We start from the raw sequence: 18,918 nt of genomic DNA, 5'->3' as shown, positions 1-18,918 counted from the left end.
AGGCTTAGAGTCTCAGTTTTGAGAGACAGACGGAAGACATGCAGTCAGAATCCACAGTCTCGGATCCCAGGGCAGACTTGGGAACTGGGCAGTTCTCATTCTGCCTGAAGAAAACAGTGCTTCCCTCACCCCTACTGCTGTCAGCCTCACCTTCTCTCTCTCTCTCTCTCTCTCTCTCTCTGTGTGTGTGCGTGTGTATGTGTGTGTGTGTGCACGATAATTTGCACTATTTAATCACTTTCTTGAAAACTCAGGCCAAGCCTCCAAAGAGTCCTCTTTACACCAACCTTAGAGGACTCGTGAGTCCTAGGGAAACTTGCCTGGGGAGAAGGAACTCTCCGGAAGACAAACACAGCAGCTCCTTTTCTGGGCATATGGGAGGATTATCGGGCTCTCCAGGAAGCCATGCTGGATGAAGGCCACTGTATTGCTTCGTGTCCCCGTGGAACTCATAAGCAGATTTTGCACTCTATTAATCTACATCTGTTTGCACGTCCCTGCTGTCAGCAGCTTCTGTCTAGGGAGGCGGCAAACATGCAGTGAAAGGAGCATGGGCTCTGGAGCGGCCACTTGGGTGCAGCCTGGCTGTACCACTGCTGGCTGGGGGACCTTGAGCCCTGGAGTCTTTTAATCTAGAATGCCTTCCCCACCCTTTTTTCTTTCTCCATGACTGGCTTTTTAAAGAGTACACAATGTAGACTGTCCCACGTTCTGGATTTGTCCAGTTGTTTCTTGGTGATGTTTTTTTTCTTTAAACTTTTTATTACAGAAAATTTCAAATAGAGTATATATGAAGTAAATAGCATACATGACCCATCTATCAACTGGGTGTGCTGATAAAGGTAGCTGGCTTGCAGTGCTGTCAGGAGGACTGGTGATAAGGTGGGCAGAGCCTGGCCCAGTGCCTGGCACGCACTGGCTTAGGAGGCATGGAAGCTGCCAGATGGTGGTGAAGATGAGATGATGGTGGTGACATTCGGGTCCCAGTCTATGCCTTCCATCTCTCTTGGTAGGCTAGGAGCTCCTCCCCAAAGCGGCTGGTGTTGCTTCCTCCTTTCTCCTCTTCCTGTTTTTATTCTCTCCCTACAGCCTCACTGTCTCCCCCTCTCCCCACCCCCCAAAAAAGTTACATGGGACACCATGATAATTCACTCATTTAACAGACCTGGAGGGGTGGGGCTGGCATGCTCTAGATGACACACTCTCCAAAGTCACCAAGCCACCCTGTTGGGCTGTGCCCACTTGAAAGGAGGGAAGTGGGATGTCTCCACGGGGGTCCAGCTCTCCCTCCCTTCCATCCTCCTCCCCCGGCTTCACCCCTACCTCACGTTGTCATGTTTCTGGATGTAAATTTTATGGAACATCATATCCTCCTGCTTGGCGTTGATGTCTGCTTTCATCTCCATGGCAACATGACGGGGAAGGACAGACAGCAGGAGCCGTTCCTGCAGAGGGAAGCACATGCTTTCATCACCGTGCCTTCTACCTGCCTGGCAAGTGCTCGCTCCTCCACACCTATGCCCCTGCCTGAGGGCCCTGGAAAACCTCACAGGCTCTCCCGGGACTCCTGGGTTAACTGTGTGTGTGTGTGTGTGTGTGTGTCTGTGTGTCTGTGCATGTGTGTGTATGTATGTGCAGGCTACCTGTCCCCCATCTCCCCTCCCCAGGACACCAGCTAATCCTTCCGCCTCCTTCGCCACGTTTCTCGGGCAAAAGCGCTCCTGGTGAACCTGTGAGTACTGAGCACCTCGGGTTAGAATCCTGGATGTCACTTGAGACTCTGCGTGACCTTGGGCAAATTACCGAACTTCTCTGAGCCTCAGGTTGCTCGTCTGTAAAATGGGGATGGAGTTGTTGAGAGCATTAAATGAGACCCACTCCATCAGTTATCAAATATTTATTGAGCACCTACCATGTGCCAGGCACTATTCTGGGGACCAAGTGAGTTAACACCAAGAGTGAGACAGGCAAGGTTCCTCCTTCAGAAAGCTTCCGGTGTCGTGGGGGTCTGGGGCGCCACTATGGGGGCACTGAGCAAGGACACCTGATCTCCACTGGAGTAGTCAGAGAGGGCTTCCTGGAGACTGGAAGGATGGGGTGGGGAGGAGGTGCTCCAGTTCCACCTGGGGGACAGTGGCCCAGGAGAGTGGGAAGGCAAACTGACTCAGAGAAACCATGTCACAACCAGTGGCAGGGGAGGTGGGAGAGAAGCAAGTGGAGGGGCGGGCCACATCACAGAGGCTCACGTCAGCCTGTTACGGAGTCTGGACTATGCTCTCCTTCTGAGCTCCTTTCCTGGGCCTGCCCTGCTCCAAGATGCCCAGCTGCCTCCCTGCCAGGCTCCCCATCAGGCTGGTGCACATCATTCGCTCATCCCCAGCCTTTCATTCTGGCTGCCTCCAGCCCTCCTCATTCTCCTGTCCTTCACTCTGCACCAGATGCTAGAGTCACCCTCCCATATGGCCCTGAGATTCTTCCGCTTCTATGTCATCTCTGCTTCCTCTCCCTCCACCTGGCCCCAAACATGGCATGTCCCACCTCTGTCCTCGCCCCATTCACGCCTGCACTCTGGGAGTAAGTCCATGGCCAAGGTTCCCACTATAGAGGTGGCTATATCAGCCACTTCCCACATCCCTACCTGCCATCCATGGCTTGCCAGCCTCCAGCTGCCCACCTGGATGTCTTGCCACCGTCACCCTGACATCACACCCAAACCACACTCGCTTTCGCACATTGTCATTCCCCAATCACTTTTCTTTCAATTTCCCTGCCTTTGCCTGGGACAGGCCCATTCTGCTGCACCAGTGTCAAGATCCTGCCCATGTAAGTGGCTTTTGCTTTTCAGATCTTTCCCTCTGACACGCATTCCTTTCCCCTCAGCTGCAGGCCCTGTCCAGCACTGATGAAGTCCTACTCATCTGGAAACAGCTCTCGCACTTGTCCTTTCTGTTCTGTGCCTTCCTCCACTGCCCACATGCAGTTCTCACCTGGCTCTTGGATGCTGGTTGTGACACCCTGGACAGACAGCCTCCCTCTGCCCTCCCTGACGCCTGCACAGCCCTGATCTCTCTGAAACACTACCTGTGCTCAACACCTCCACAGGTTTTCTAGTTTCACCAGCCACATCACATATAGGTTCTTCCAGACCCACTGAACTCACTCTTCCTTATTTTACACTGCAAATCAAAGCCCATGTCCCCCCCACCCCCTTGCTACGCCTCATGCTTGCCTGGCCTGCTCCTGCCACCCCCAGACTGGCTGCTGCTCCTCTCCTTGCTGAAGCACCCTCTCCACCCAAACCTCAGCCTGTTGCTGCCCAGGCCACCTTCAGGGCCAGACTGGATGACCAGGGCAGCCTCCAGATCACTTTCCTTGTGTCCAAGCTTGCTGCCTCTGGTCCATCCTCCCCACTGAAGCAAGCAACTGCTTTTCCTAAAATACGCCAGACCATGTCGCCTTCTAAGCCTCCTGACGCGGCTAAGATCAGCCCATGCCCACAGCCTGGCCTGGAGGTTTCCATGACCTGACTCCTCCCTGCCCTTCCACCTGCTGTCCCAGCAGCACTGAAATGAAATCCACACTCCACTCCAGATAGAGCAGAACACAGAGGCCCCCACGCTTCCTGGGGTATTTCTTACAGTTGCTCACAAGCTCCTCAGCTGGCATCACCCTCCTCCTCCGCTGCTCCTCACCCTCCTTCAGGGTCTCCCTTTTCCCAGGAGGAGGTCCAATTCTGGCTGCCGGCATCCCCATCCCCACTCACTGAAACCCCACATCAGTGGCCTGTTAACTGTGTGTGAGGAGAGGCCACCTTGGGGACCGGAGCTGCGTCTTGTCCAGTGCCACAGCCCAGAGCCTTATGCTCAAGAAGCTGATACATTAGTGAAGGGCGGTGTTCTCTGTGGGTCGGTCTGGTCTCCCCAAGCAGCAGGAAACACGACCACCAAAGGCCAACTCTCAGTAAATAGTTACTGGTGACAGAAATAGGAATTAAAAGACAGTGTGGGATGACTGGGAGAGACTGTGCTACAAACCGTTTGGCTTCATGAGAGGCCCTCCTACACTTACAACCACCTCTGGGGCCGTGGGCCAGGAAGGGTGGGCAGGGGGCCGCTGGGGAACAATTCTGAGCCCACTCATCACAGGGCAGCTAGAAGCTTCCCCCAGGGAGCCCCAGCAGCTCTTTCTGCACGCCTTGCTGGCTATGGCCAGCTAAGAAGCACCTGTCCGCAGAAAGCTTCCCCTCCTCAGCACATTGGCTCCAAATATGGAATGGCAAAAATATTTTCTCCCCTAAATTCCTGTGGATTTGGTGGAATGTCCAGACTGGCCCAGGCCACAGCAAGGAAACTGTGGCAAGCTGTAAAATGGTAACTCTCCTGGAGAAGTGAGAGGTACAGCCCCAAAAATGGAAGAAGGAGGAGGTATCCTGATGTCGGGTGAGAGACGCTGAGGCCTGGAATGGGGATGATGAGGAGCTTTTCAGGAATGCTGAGGCCTAGGGGTGAGTGTCGTGCAGTGTGCCAGAGGTGGGGTATATGTGTCAATAAAGGGCAGTGGGAGGACCCCAGGGACACTGCCAGCAAGGGCTTCCTTCAAGATGCTGGACCAGAAGCTCAGACAGGGCCAGAGTGAAGGGGGAGAGCCAGGCCAGGGACTGGTCAGCGTAAGTGGAGACCTGACAAGACATGGCGACCACTGAGGCAGCGCTGGAAGGGAAGTGGGGACAGGTGGGGACTGGGGGCCCTAGAGAGGTACTACAGAGCTTTGCCCCCTCGTTTGGCTGTCTGGATGTCACCAGCCATGTCACTGTGACTCACTTAGCATGCAACCGGATGGCATCAAGGACGCCCCCTGCAGTAGTAAAACATTCTGCACTCAGGGTGGCCACAGCATGTGCTCCATGCCAGCCTGGAGCCATGAGTGACCACTGCCATCTTGGCCATTTCTCCGTGTCCCCCACACTCAAAGGCAGACCGTCCATGTTTGTATCAGCCATGGGGGCTGACGCAGCATGCGGCACTCAGGTGAGCTCCACTGATGCTTGCTGAGGGTCTGGGGAGATGGTAATCTAGGAGGGGAAGGAAGGCCTCCGGTTTGGAGCAACCTTATCTCTTATCTCTTATCTCATAGGAGCCAGTGGGAGCCCCATCGCCCTGCAGACCCGCCCACTCTCTCCCCTAGGCCACATAGCCCCCCAGGCCTCCTGTGTGGGAGCCATGACTTAGAGTCACCAGACCCCTACCTGATTCACACACAGGAGAGGAGACAGTGGGGATCCAGACGTGGAATCCAAACAGGACTCCACCCCCAAAGAGGGAAGTGCTGGACCCCTGATGTGGCCCTCAGCCCTGCTCCCACCCCACCCAAGAGTGATGCATATAGGGCAGGTCCCTCTTTGCACCAGGAATCTGTGGCCCTGGGAATGGCCTGCCTTCCCTGACCCAGGCAGGTCTAGGAAGAGATGGGACTTTCTTCTTTCTCTGAACCACCAAACCCCAGAACTCAGAGAGAGGAATAGCCAGGTGTGGGGTGTTTCAGGGGATGACAGCTCCTGTCTCCTCTTCTTCTCCCTCATCCCTCCCCTGCAGAGCCCCTTAATCCCAGTTAGGAATGCTGGCTTCTCTCCTTACTCCAACTCAAGGGGGGTGCAGTGCGGGGAGGGAGTGGTGAGCAGTGTGGGGAGGGAGTGGGAGCCGTGTAGGGAGGGAGAGAGGGACCCTCTTGCTGCTGGGCTTGTTTGCAAACCACAGGGACACCACATGGCTATGGCACCTGGCCTTGGGCACGGGCAGGGTACAGCTCCCTTCCCACAGGGCCTGGAATGCTGGACTCTCTCCAAGGGAAACATTCCCCATGGGTTGGGCCCCTCCCGGGGAGTGGGGCTTGCAGCCGTAATGAGCACCGCCTGCCCCAGGCCAGGCGCTCAGCTGAGGTACATCTCAGGTCTCAACTCCTTCCCACTGCGCAAGGGCAGGGGCCTCACTCACCTGCTGCTGGTTCTCCCTCTGCGAGTGGAGCCGCGCCTGGATGCACTCTCGGGTCTCCTGGAAAGCCTGTCTCTGGGAGACCTCAGCCGGATAGTGGGTGCAGACACCCACGATGTTGGTGCAGGAGAAAATGAGAACATTGGAGACAAGCTGCAGAGGGAGAGAGGAGCAAACCGAGCTCAGATCCTGACCTTCCTGGTCCCAAAGCATGGAGCCCTCAGCCCCTGTCTCAGCAAACTCACACCTGGCGCTAGCAAACAAATGCTGAGGGCACCCCACACGCGGCCAACCACTGTGAGCAGCTGAGCATAATCGATCAGGCTCTCTGATGTCCTCAAAGCCAGAAGTTTGGCTGGCTTGTCATGGGGTATGTCCTCTAAAGACACTGAATCACCTAATGATCATACTAAACATACCTATAGTATCAGAAATTAAAAGGCTACATGTACTGTGACACAGCTGTGTGTGTGCTGGGGGCAGGAGCGCCACCGCAAGGAAGGTGCCACAAGGGTGCTGGGATTTCACTTTTGAAAGTGTGATAGAGTCCAGCACAGGACAAAGGGCCACCCTCCCCCAGAGATCAGCTCCGATGAATCAAGGCTTCTCGAATCCCCTCAGGTCCCCAGCACTGTGCTAAACGCTCTAGGGAACGAAAGGGCAAGGCTGGCCAGTCGGGGTCCATGACCACAGTGGGTCTCCACTCCTTCCTCCCTAGGCTTCTGGTCTTTCTGTTGCCAGCTCTCTGACAACCACCGCACCAGCCGGCCAGTGCCTGCCATCTCCCCCGCTCCCCAACAACTGAGATGTGTGTGTGGAAAAATACCACCGACCCTCCAGGTCAGCAGAGTCAAAGCTGGAATTCTTTTGAAGGGAATACTTACTGAAAAGCTAAGGGAAAACGAAACACAATACAACACGACATGGAAAGCAAGGTTATACGGTACATTCAGATCCCAGTGAGGGATGTGTAGGCAAAATTTCTCTTGGAAGGTAGAGCTCCTGGATATCTGAGTACATGGGTCCTGTTGTCCTTGACTTGGGGCCACATGGAACAGAGCCACACAATGATGCTCCGGCTCCTAGGCTGTGGGGGCTTTGAGCTGCACCTCAGTTACTCCCACCAAAAACTTCCTTAGTCCCAGCTCCAGAAGAGGAGCCCGGGTCAGCCACTGCACCTTCTGCTGTGGCTCCCTCAGCCCTCAGGAGGCCTGTGTTAGTCCCAAGTCCTGGGGTAAGGAAGGCACTTGGCCATTTGGATCCCAAAGAGTCTTGCTGTGGGATGTCGGCTGCCTGGCAGTGGCCCTGGCAGATGACTCCTACGCTCTTCTCTAGGGGCCTCTTGGCTCTCGACTCAGGTCTGCTTTCTACCAGAAGGCTTTGCCCACCACAGCTTTGAGATGGTCCTGCCCTTGCTCTTTGCTGAATGTGGTACCATCTTTCCCTGGAGACATCCCATGGTGTGTGTGCCCTGGTCAATGAAAAGACTTTCTCTTTCCCATTTCAGGCTCTTACTCCCTCCTGGCTGAAGAATGCCCTGAGCTCCGCATGTGTCTCCTGGATGTGCCTTCCAGGAAGGGGCAAGTTTGGATTTCCAGCTCCACTGCCTCAGACGACTACTGTTGCTGACTCATAACTCCCATATCCTTCCACCCCAACCCCGTCTACGCTAGAATCCCATTGCTGTCATTTTATGTAAACACATGGCATAGGAAAAGCCAACCTATTTATCATAAGGAAAGAAGACCCCTGCTCTTCAGAAACTTACAATCTACTTGAAGAGTGTTATAGATGGAATGTTTGTGTCCCCCAAAAGGACGGCTGAACCAAAGAATGGTTTCTGGATGATTCATCAGAGGCAAGAGTGCAGGAATGGGAGATGGGTCCAGATGCTGCCACAGAAGCCCAAAGCATGAGGGAACAAAGACCTGCACGTGGCTGGGAGCCATTCAGGGCAGAGCTGACTCAGAAGGAAGAGCCCCTAAGACCAGGGAGAAGAAAGTCCAGGAAAAAATAGACCATGGCCTGAAGTAGTAACCAATGCTGTGATTATGAAGTGAGACCCCAAAAACAGGCCTCTGGGAAGTCACTGGGAACCACTGGGAGAGGATAAGGAGGAAGAGATGAGGAAGTGAAGGCTGAGGGGTAGGCCACAGGGAATTCTGAAGGATGATCTAGTTAGAGGAGATCTGTGTGAAAAGAGAGGAGGGTTCTTGGTGATAAAAACAGGAGTGAGACAGGAGAAACTGGGAAGAAGAAGATGAGGAGCTAGCCTCAGACAGGCTAGTGCATCATGAAAATACTATACAACATGACCAAATGGGCTTAATCCCAGGAATGAAGGCTGGTTCAACTTCAAAAAGCAACCAACGTAATTTTCCATATTAATAGACTAAAATTTAAAAACCGTATGATCATTTCAACAGTTTCTAAAACATCATTTGGCAAAATGCAACATACATTAATAATTTTTAAACTTACCAACTTAGGAATAGAAGGGAAGTCCCTTAATCTGATCAATAGCATATACAGAAACCTACAGCTAAATTATATCAGCCTTAATGGTAAAAGACTGAATGCTTTCCCCTAAGACCAGCAACAAAGCCAGGTTGTTCCCTCTCATCACTCCTATTCAACATCACACTGGAGGTCCTAGCCTATGCAATCAGACAAGAGAAAGAAACAAAAGACACACAGATTGGAAAGGAAGAAATAAAACTGTCTCTATTTGCAGATGACATGATTGTCTATGCAGAAGAAACTCAAAAAATTCAAAAAACTACCAGAATTAATATGCAAGTTTAGAAAAGTCATAGGATACAAGATCAATATACAAAAAGCAACCTACTTTTATATATGAGTAAATACCTATTGGAAGTAAAATTTTTAAAGGTATAGTTGGCTCTCTGTATCCACAGGTTTTGCATCTGTAGGTTCAACCAACCTTGGATCAAAACCCTCCGATTTGGCAACTGTACATATTTTCCATCCATGGCTGGTTGAATCTGTGGATGCAGAACCCACAAATACAGAGGGCCAACTGTACTATGACATTTTATATACGGGACTTATATAAGCATCTGAGGATTCTGATATCCCCAGGGGGTCCCAGAACCAATGCCCTGTGAATACAGAGGGCTGAGTGCACCATTTAAATAGCAACAGAAACCATGAAATACTTAAGTAGAAATCTAAAAAAAAAAAAAAAAAACTAATAAAAAGTCTAAAATTGGTCTTTATCTAAGACCTGTTCACTGAAAGCTATGAAACACTGATGAAAGAAATTTTAAAAGACTTTAATAAATGGAGAGATATACCATGTACAGAAAAATACCATGTTCCGATGTCAATTTTCCCCAAATTGATACACAGATGCAACACAATCACAATCAAAGCAATAAAAATAGCCAAAATAGTTTTGAAAAAGATTGCCAATCAAGTTAGCAGACTCATACTACTCAATTTCAAGACTTACTATAAAGCTACAGTAATTAAGACAATGTGGTACTAGCATAAGGGTAGAAATATAGATATATGGAATAGAATTTAAGAGTCTAGAAATAAGCCTTTATATTTTTGACAAGGGTACCAAGACAATTCAGTAGGAGAAGAGCATTACTTTTCAAGTAATCTGGGAAAACTGGATATCTACATGCAAAAGAATGAAGCTGGACTCCTTACCTCATACTATACACAAAAATTCACTCGAAGTGAATCAGAGACCCAAATATGAGAACTATAGATATAAAACCCTTAGAAGAAAACATAAGGATAAATCTTTATAACCTTGGATTAGGCAATGATTTCTTATATATCACACCAAACATACAAATAATTAAAGAAAAAAATAAATTGAACTTCATCAAAATTTTAAAACTTTTTGTGCTTCAAAGGGCACCATCAAGAATGTGAAAATACAACCCACGGAATGGGGAAAATATTTGCAAATCATATTTCACACCTTTAGTTTTGACAAATGTATAAAGGCAATTACATGAAAGGAGTCTTTTAAAAAATTGTGCTAGATCTTCACTTGTATGGCAGTGAGTAAAAAAAAAATGGTGCTAGAACAATTAAATATTCATATGATAAAAACAAACCTCACAAAATATACAAAATTAACTCAAAATGGTTCAGAGGCCTAACTGCAGAACCTATCATAGAAATTTTTAAAACAACGAGTACTACCACATACTATTAGAATGGCTGAAGTTAAATTAGATTAAAAATGGAAAGAAAAGAAGAAAGAATGAAATAACACGTACTGGTGAGAATGCAGAACAACTGAACTCATACTTTCCTGGTCGAAATGAGAAATGGTCCAGCTACTTTGGAAAACAGTTCAGCAATTTCTCATCAAGTTAAATATGCACTTGCCCTATGACCCAGCAACCTCACTCTTAGGTATTTTTTTTCAAATGAAATGAAAAGTTATGTTCACACAAAAATCTCTGCATAAATACTCAGCTATAAAAAGAAACAAATCACTGATACGTACAACATGGATGCATCTCAAATATATTATGCTAAAATGAAGGAAGCCAGACTCAAAAGCCTACAGACCATGATTCCATTTAGATGTGGGCAAAACTGTGGGCACTGCACATAGATCAGTGGTTGCCAGGGAGCAGTGGGTAGGGCTGACAACAAAGGGGCAGCACAGGGAAATCTTTTGGGGTGATGGGACTGTCCTGTATCTTGATTGTGTTAGCAATTACACATCTGTATGCATTTGTTACACCTGCAGAACAATGCAATAAAAAACTGAATTTTACTGTATGTAAATTATACCTTAACTAAAAAAAAAGGGCAGGAGTCATATCCAGGAGACTAAGAGAAAAAATGTAAGCAGATGGCTGGACAGAGAAAGAGTGGCGTTCCCTCTTTCTGAGGCCAGAAAGAGAGGCCAGAGTCTATTTTGAGGCATGATCCCCAAAGTAATTATCAAGTGTCTGCTGCAGCATCTCTGTACTAATCCTCCGGGTCTCTCCTGCTGTAATCTGACTCTTCCTATAGCCAGAAGGCCAATGGCAACAGACAGTGCAAATCCAGGTAAAAAGATGCGTGGTAACCCAATAGCCGTCCAAAAGGCTTTGCTAAGCTTAGTGTGCCTTGGCGTTCATCTCTCTTTCACTAAACACAAAACCAGGCAGGCAGAAAGAGAGTGCTGTGGTTTGAGGGTGGGGTCTTGAGCAAGGCTATTGGAAAGGGGGATTTCAGCAAGTTGGACCTGAAAGTGAAAAAGAGATTAATAGCTGCCTCACACACATACACTCACACCATCTGCCAAAAAAGCAGGAATCTGGGCACCAGGTCTTAAAGGGTGCTAAGGTCCCTGTGCAGATGCTCCGGTTATGAATAGTGAGGAGGTATCAGTAAAATCTGATGGAATTCTGTTTACACACAGAGGGAGTCTGAAGTTTAAAAATGATCCTACACCTTGGCGACAAGGAAGGATGTCCAAATGCTGCCAGGCTCTCTTCTCCACTCAGTGATCAAATAATGAGCCCCTTTTTACACCCCCATAAAGACAGGCAAAGTAAAAGTAAGTATAAACCCTGTCCTTGTGTAAAGGACCTAATTAGTAAATAATAACAGATATCAGTCACTGCTGAGGCTTCACAACAGCAGGTAAACAGGGCCTAATTAAGGGTTTATTGGTTTTCCCTGTGCTGGCCTCACGGGACACATCTAACCACATGGAACACGTGTGTGTGTGTGTGTGTGTGTGTGTGTGTGTGAAGGGAGTTGGTGGTATGGCGGAGCACGTGACATATACCCACGTTACACCAAGTGGAGTGAAAAGGAGACCCAACAATACAGCAGACTGCAGCCCTGGAGTAGCCTCAGCACCTGCTTTAAAACAAGCAGCCGGATGCGGTGGCTTACACCTAGAATCCCAGCACTTTGGGAGGCCGAGGTGGGAATATCACTTGAGTCCGGGAATTCAAGACCAGCCCGGACAATATAGTGATATCCCATATCTACAAAAAATAAAAATAAAACAAATATTCACCAGGTAGTCCCAGCTACTTGGGAGGCTGAGGCAGGAGGATCACTTGAGCCCAGGAGGTAGAGGCTGCAGTGAGCTATGACCATACCACTGCACTCTAGCCTGGGCAACAAAGCAAGACTCTGACTCCAAAACAACAACAACAAAAAGTTTAAAACAAGCCCTGCAGATGGATGGGGTCCGAGTGGACAAGGTCCAAGGGGTCCCAGGACCACACCAGGAGAGACCCCACTAGAGGGGGAATGTTTGGAATTCTATTCTCAGAGTCAAAACCAAGGGGAGATGCCTATGAATATTTAATACTTCTAAAACCCCAGCACTTCTGAAACCCAATCTCTGGCTGCCCGCAGGCTGCAGGTTTGATTTGAGCCAAGAGTGGGAAGTTACAGTGCTCGGTTTGTGCAGTGTCTCCTTGGGAAGACTCAAAGAAACCCCAGCCACTGGCCTCAGGCACTGTGATCGCTTCTGCCTCTCCTCTCTGAGTTTTCAGGGGGCTCCATGGGCCCACTGCAATAGGCTTGCTACTGGATAATCCTGGGAAAGGTGCAAGGCAAAGGGGAATGAGAAATGCATGGTTTTGCAGTAGAAGGAAATGAGTTGGAGACTAGGGTTGGGGAAGACTCCTGCTCAGTTTGCTCTTTATGCAGTTCCTGTTCCCGATAAGTCAGCTTGCCCCTTGCAATATGGTTCACAGGTAAATGGTGGTGGCTGTGGTGGGAATCAGAACTTCCTGGGGAGCCAGATTTAGTGATGGGGGAGGGAGCAGGATGTTCAGTTAAATTTGAATTACAGACAAACAACACATACATCTTTTAGTATAAGTAGGTTCCAGGCAATATTTGGGACCTACTTATACTAAAAAAAATATATATATATATATATTTTCATTGTTTGTCTGAAATTCAAATATAATTGAGTGACCCATATTTTACTGGGCAACCCTACCAGGGGTCCTTTTCAAACCACATCTGCCCTCCCCCAGTCGTGACAACCCTCTCCCCAAGCTCCTGCCCACTCTTCCCTACTCCCTCTTCCAGATCTTCCTCCACTTGCGAGGACAGAGTAGACAGACTGCAGCGTTTTCCATGTGCATCAGCGTCTGCAATCACCCCGATGAAGTGCAAGCCAAAGAGGTGAGATCTGATTTTCCAAATCCACCCAAAGACCACAAGAGGCTGGACCACCTCAGGGACCCTGCGGGCAGAGAATCAGCTCCCCCTGCTCTGGGCAGTAGAAAAGGAGGAGAGGCTCTCTCCTGCAAGGTGTCCCCTGGCCCCAGCCCTAAAGACAGGCACAACTCCTTCCTGTTCTAGTCCTTTGTCGGTTTACAAACACATAAAACTAACAACGAAATGAGTCCCAAATAAAAGAAGCTGACGTCCTGGCAAGACTTCCTTCCTCCTACACTGGATTTCATTTGTCTTACACAGTGGTGGTGCGAAGCTCAGGGAACCTTGGTGGAACCCCATTAAGATATAATATAAAATAATTCAAGGAAGAATAATCTTAAATTATATACTCTTAGAAGGCATATCGGCATGGTTCCTTGTACACTGCACCATGCTCAATTAGGTGCTTAATGATTTTTTTTAACTATTATATATTTTTAACTGTTTTTCTAATCATAATGAGTGACACCTCTAAAATTTTTCCTTTCACAAAGAATCAAGATTCCTGTTACGTGTTTTTGGTAATCAAAGCTGTATTATCTCTGCTTGGGGGCTTTTGTGACAAGGTCCTCTTTCAAGGAGGTGGCCAGTTCTATACCACTGGCTCTGGACAAACATCATCAAGCCCATCTCTCTGCTCACTAGGGTCCTGCTCAGACAACATCCCCCTTCTCCTCTCCTTACCAGCTAAGATCTAGCTGCTCTTAGATTGTCACTCTCCCTTGCTCTGGAACTCCCCCTCAAGAGCTTAGGATGCCTCCTGAGGGGCCTCCAGCCTCTGTGAACACCATTCTCTATGTCAGAGATCCTCAAATGATACCCTTAACATCATGACATCTCCCTACCCAAAAACCTGCCAGGACTCTCCATTACCAGTAAGATAAAGCCCAAACTCCCGTGCCGGCATTAACGCCCTCTAAGTCTTATCATAGACCACATTCCCTGTCTCATGCCTACCCCAGCTACTCACTGTGTCTGAAAAAAACCAATCTACAATACGATTCTAAAGTGTAATGTTTATTTAATACAACTTTAATGTTACTAAAATTAGAGCATGAAATATTGACAAATCAACAATTAGCATCTGCTTAATACATTTTAAGGAAAAACAAAATAGAGTAGAATGTGAAGAAAGACAAGTATCTAGGAATGACTGGGTACAGCAATATATAGTCTGCAAAACACTTTCTCACATGTAGTTCATTTCACCCTCATCAAATCCCTGTAAGATAAGCAAGTTAGGCAGCATCATCCCCCTCTGCCAATGAGGAAACTGAGGCCCAAGGCAGGGGTCCTGCCTTGGATTACACGGCAAGGAAGCTGCAGAACTGGGATCACAGCCATCTCTTTCTGAGCTCACAGCTCATCCTACTCTACTGTACTAAGCTGTTATTTATCCCAACCTAATTTAGATCTAGTTTTGTTTTATTCTATTTAATAAAGAGACACTCAACTTTCTCTCACCCTTGTCCCAGGCGCCCCAGGCCTTCTTCATAGATCCTGGTCACATAAAGTACTGCTGATTAGGGACCTACTCCCAGCCACTGCCAGATTCGATGAATGTCCTCCAGGGGCACGCTCTCCAGGGAACTCATGGCTATGGGTGAGAAAGGCCCATCTGTCTCACAAAGCCAAGTCTTACTCTAGTGTAGCTTCCCTTCATTATTTTTTTATGGAGATACAATTCACATACCATAAAATGCACTCTTTTAAAATGCAAAATTTAGTAGTGTTTAGTGTATTCACAAGGCTGTGCAACCATCACTACCAACCCCAGGACATTTTCAACATCCCCAAAAGAAACCCCATCCCCATTAGTCACTGCCTATTCCCCACCCCACCCTCCCCCGGCTCCTGGCAACCATGAACCTACTTTCCACCCCTGTGGATTTGCCTATTCTGGACACTTCATATAAATGGAAGTGAACAATAGGTGGCCTCCTGTGTCTGGCTTTTCTCACTTAGCATATTTTCAAGGTTCGTCCACGTGGTAGCACACATAGGCTGAGAATCCTTTATCCGAAATGCTAGGGACCAGAAGTGTTTCATATTTTGGATTTTTTCAGATTCTGGAATACTTGCATATACATAATGAGACATCTTGGAGATGGGACACAAGTCTAAACATGAAATTCATTTATGTTTCATAAACACCTTCTATATGTAGCCTGAAGGTAATTTTATACATTTTAAAATAATTTTGTGCATGAAACAAAGTTTGTGTTAAGTACTTATGTGTGGAATTTTCCACTGTGACGTCATGTCAGAGCTCAAAATGTTTCAGATTTTAGAGCATTTTGGATTTCAAGTTTTCAGATTCAGGATGCTCTCTACCTGTATGTATTTTGTTCCTTTTACAGCTAAATAATATTCCACAGCACAGATCTACCATATATTGTTTATCCACCATCAGGTATAGACATTTGAATTGTGTCCACCTTTTGGCTATTATGAATAATGTTGCTGTGATGAACATTCATGTACAAGTTTTTACATGGATATATTCTGTTTTCTTGGGGATATATCTAGGAGCGGAATTGCTGGGTCACATGGCAACTCTATGTTATTGAGGAACTGCCCAACTGCTTTCCAAACACCTGCACCACCTTACATCCCCGCCAACATTACATGGGGGTTCCAATGTCTCCACATGCCCTGCCAACACTTATTTTGTTTTCTTTTTCATGACAGTCATCCTAGCAGGAGTGAGGATGGTATCTTATTGTGGTTTTAATGCCCTTAAATTTGTAAAGCAAATAGCAACAATTACAAGGGAGAGAATGTCTTCTATAACTTGCACAGCTGTGCCTTTAGAGAGAAGTGGCCACATTGTACATTTTATTTTTTGTTATTTTTAATTACTTATTCCTAGGAAGACCCCACGCTTTGCGCAACCAGAGAGAAATAACAGCTTTCATGTAATAGTGCTTATGTGAACAAGACAAACACTGATTGAGTGCCCAGCACTGGGAAACCATGCTGCTGGCCATGTTGCCCTCTAGGACTCCAGATCTGGTGGGGAAGTCAGACAAGGCATGGAAGTGGTTGGGAGGACATAAACTCTGCAGGCTCCACAACCTCTATTCTCTATCCTCAAGTTAATTTCATAAACATTCGGTTCGCAAAGAATATGCCAGAGGAAATACCCTTAATATACAAAGTATTTTGCCAATTAACAATAAATGGGTAGAATTTAACAACAAAAAAAGGCTGGGCACAGTGGCTCATGCCTATAATCCCAGCACTTTGGGAGGCTGAGGTAGGTGGATCATGAGATCAGGAGTTCGAGACCAGCCTGGCCAACATGGTGAAACCCTGTCTCTACTAAAAACACAAAAAATTAGCTGGGCGTGGTGATGCGCACCTGTAATCCCAGCTACTCGGGAGGCTGAGGCAGGAGAATCACTTGAACCCAGGAGATGAATGTTGCAGTGAGCCGAGATCACACCATTGCACTCTAGCCCAGGCAACAGAGCAAGATTCCTTCTTGAAAAACAAAAAAAAAAAAGGAATTGAAGAACAACAACAAAAAAAATGGGTAATGTGGATGAATAAGCTATTCAAAGTAAAAATACAAATGACTTACAAATGTGTGATATCAAAAGATGTGAACCCTCACTAGTAAGCAAAGAAATAACAATAAAAGCAGTATTTTGCCTATTAAAATAGCAAAGCTTTCTTTTCATAGTAATAATGTTGGCAAGAATGCAATGGAATAGGTGCCCTCCTACATTATCAGTGGGAATGCAAATCGGCATAACCTTTCTGGAAACCAATTTGGCAATATGTATGAAGAGCTTTCCAAATATTCATACCCTTTGACCCAATAAGTTAGTCCCCTCCCAGGAATCTACGCCACAGAAACCTCAGTAGCTTGAACAGGGCTTTATGTCCGAGGATGATTATAAAATTTAACAATTAGGAACAGCTAAATGTTGAAAAACTAGAGAACAGTTAAATAAATTATGGTGCTGTCACCAGGTGCAGTGGCTCATGCCTGTAATCCCATCACTTTGGGAGGCCAAGGAAGGAGGATCACTTGAGGCCAGGAATTTGAGACCAACTTGGGCAACATAGGGAGACCCCCATCTCTACAAAGAAATAAAAAATTAGCCGGGCATGGTGGCATGCACCTGTAGTCCCAGCTACTTGGGAGGCTGAGGTGGGAAGATCACTTGAGCCTAGGAAGTGAAGGCTGCTGTGAGCCACGATTACGCCACTGAACTCCAGCCTGGGTGACAGAGCGAGACTCTGCATTAAGATGAAATAAAATAAAACTTTGGTGCTCAATACCCTGGAATATCTCAAAGCCTTTAAAATGTTTTATTTAAATAACATTCAACATTGTGGGAAATTTTCCAAAATACAATGTCAAGTGGGGGAAAAAAGAATATGAAATTGCATACACCTCATGATCCCAATTTTTCACATGTATACATTTCAAAATGTTAACAATGATGGAATATCTCTAGGTGGTGGGATGATAAGTGCTTTTTTACTTTTTTTCTTTATACCAATGAATACTCTCCAATGTTTCTATTGTATATATTACTCTAAAAAGAAATACTGATAAACTTATATAAAGAAAGAAAAAAGTACACGCTTGCGCTGTGAGCACGGCTGGCTGAAGAATCTTCTCTTCTGACAGAAGAGATAAAATGAGAATGAAAATGCCTGTAAAACCAGACAGAATAAGTCAAATGGGAAAAGAGATTCAAAACAGAAAAAGGAATCATGTCTGGGCAGTGAGGACTAGGACCCTTCCTGGAGACGTGTCTGCAGATGGGCAGGACCTGGCCAGCAGGCATCCCAGTAGAGGGGGCATACAGGTGATGCAAACAGCATCAATATGGATGGGGCAGAGGAAGAAGAGTCCAGGGTTACACTGGGAACACCAGGTAGTCACTGCTGACCAGAAGCAAGGAGAGGACTGGCCAGAGATGAGACAAGGCGGTTCATGGCCAGATCATGAAATAATTTTTTCTATGGGAGAGTAAGGAGCCAGCACATAATCTAGGAGGCATTAAAAACTCTTGATGGCTGCATTTACAAAAATAAAAAGTATATTCATTGCCCAAATTATAAAATATACATTCGTTATGGAACACTTCAAAATCATAGAAAAGGAAAAAAAATCAATTATCACCCAAAGACAACCAGTATTAATGTTTCCATTTATTTCTTTTACTTCCTTTTTTTAAAAATCTACTTATGGCTTTTTGTTTTTGCTTTCATAAAACTGTGATCTTACTGTTTACATAATTTGGTATCCTGTGTTTTTCACTTTTTTTTTTTTTTTTTTTTTGAGACGGAGTCTTGCTCTGTTGCCCAGGCTGGAATGCAGTGGCGAGATCTTGGCTCACTGCAAACTCCACCTCCTGGGTTCAAGTAATTCTCCTGTGTCAGCCTCCCGAGTAGCTGGGATTACAGGCGCCCACCACCATGCCCGGCTAATTTTTGTATTTTTAGTAGAGACGAGGTTTGTATATTTAGTAGAGATGGGGTTTCACCATGTTGGCCAGGCTGGTCTTGAACTCCTGACCTCAGGTGATCCACTCGCCTTGGCCTCCCAAAATGCTGGGATTACAGGCGTGAGCCACCGCGCCCGGCCTTCACTTAATATTGTAACGTAAGCATGTTCCCCTGTTATTACAACTTCTAATGCTGCCAGCTTTCAAAAGGGAAATGTGATCACAGCAGAACTTTGGGTAGATTAAATTGACAGCTGGAAAGGAGGCAGTGAAGAGGA

The 18,918-nt window shown here is 46.9% G+C and overlaps 1 protein-coding gene across 3 annotated transcripts in view; it reads right to left on the bottom strand.

Moving 5' to 3' along the window:
- ADCY5 (adenylate cyclase 5) overlaps positions 1 to 18,918 on the bottom strand; it is a 165,469-nt gene that overhangs the window by 62,925 nt on the left and 83,626 nt on the right. For all 3 annotated transcript variants that reach the window (XM_054551390.2, XM_024245370.3, XM_024245369.3), the window contains exons 2-3: positions 5,991 to 6,140; positions 1,324 to 1,445 (exon numbers count right to left, since the gene is read on the bottom strand). In XM_054551390.2, the coding sequence (XP_054407365.2) occupies positions 1,324 to 1,445; positions 5,991 to 6,140 (272 nt within the window). The remainder of the gene's footprint in view (positions 1 to 1,323; positions 1,446 to 5,990; positions 6,141 to 18,918) is intronic.

The sequence above is a fragment of the Pongo abelii genome, chromosome 2 (assembly GCF_028885655.2).
Source record: "Pongo abelii isolate AG06213 chromosome 2, NHGRI_mPonAbe1-v2.0_pri, whole genome shotgun sequence".
Classification (NCBI taxonomy): domain Eukaryota; kingdom Metazoa; phylum Chordata; class Mammalia; order Primates; family Hominidae; genus Pongo; species Pongo abelii.
The sequence above is the reverse complement of the archived record's forward strand: the minus strand, read 5'-3'. Positions and strand labels throughout refer to the sequence as shown.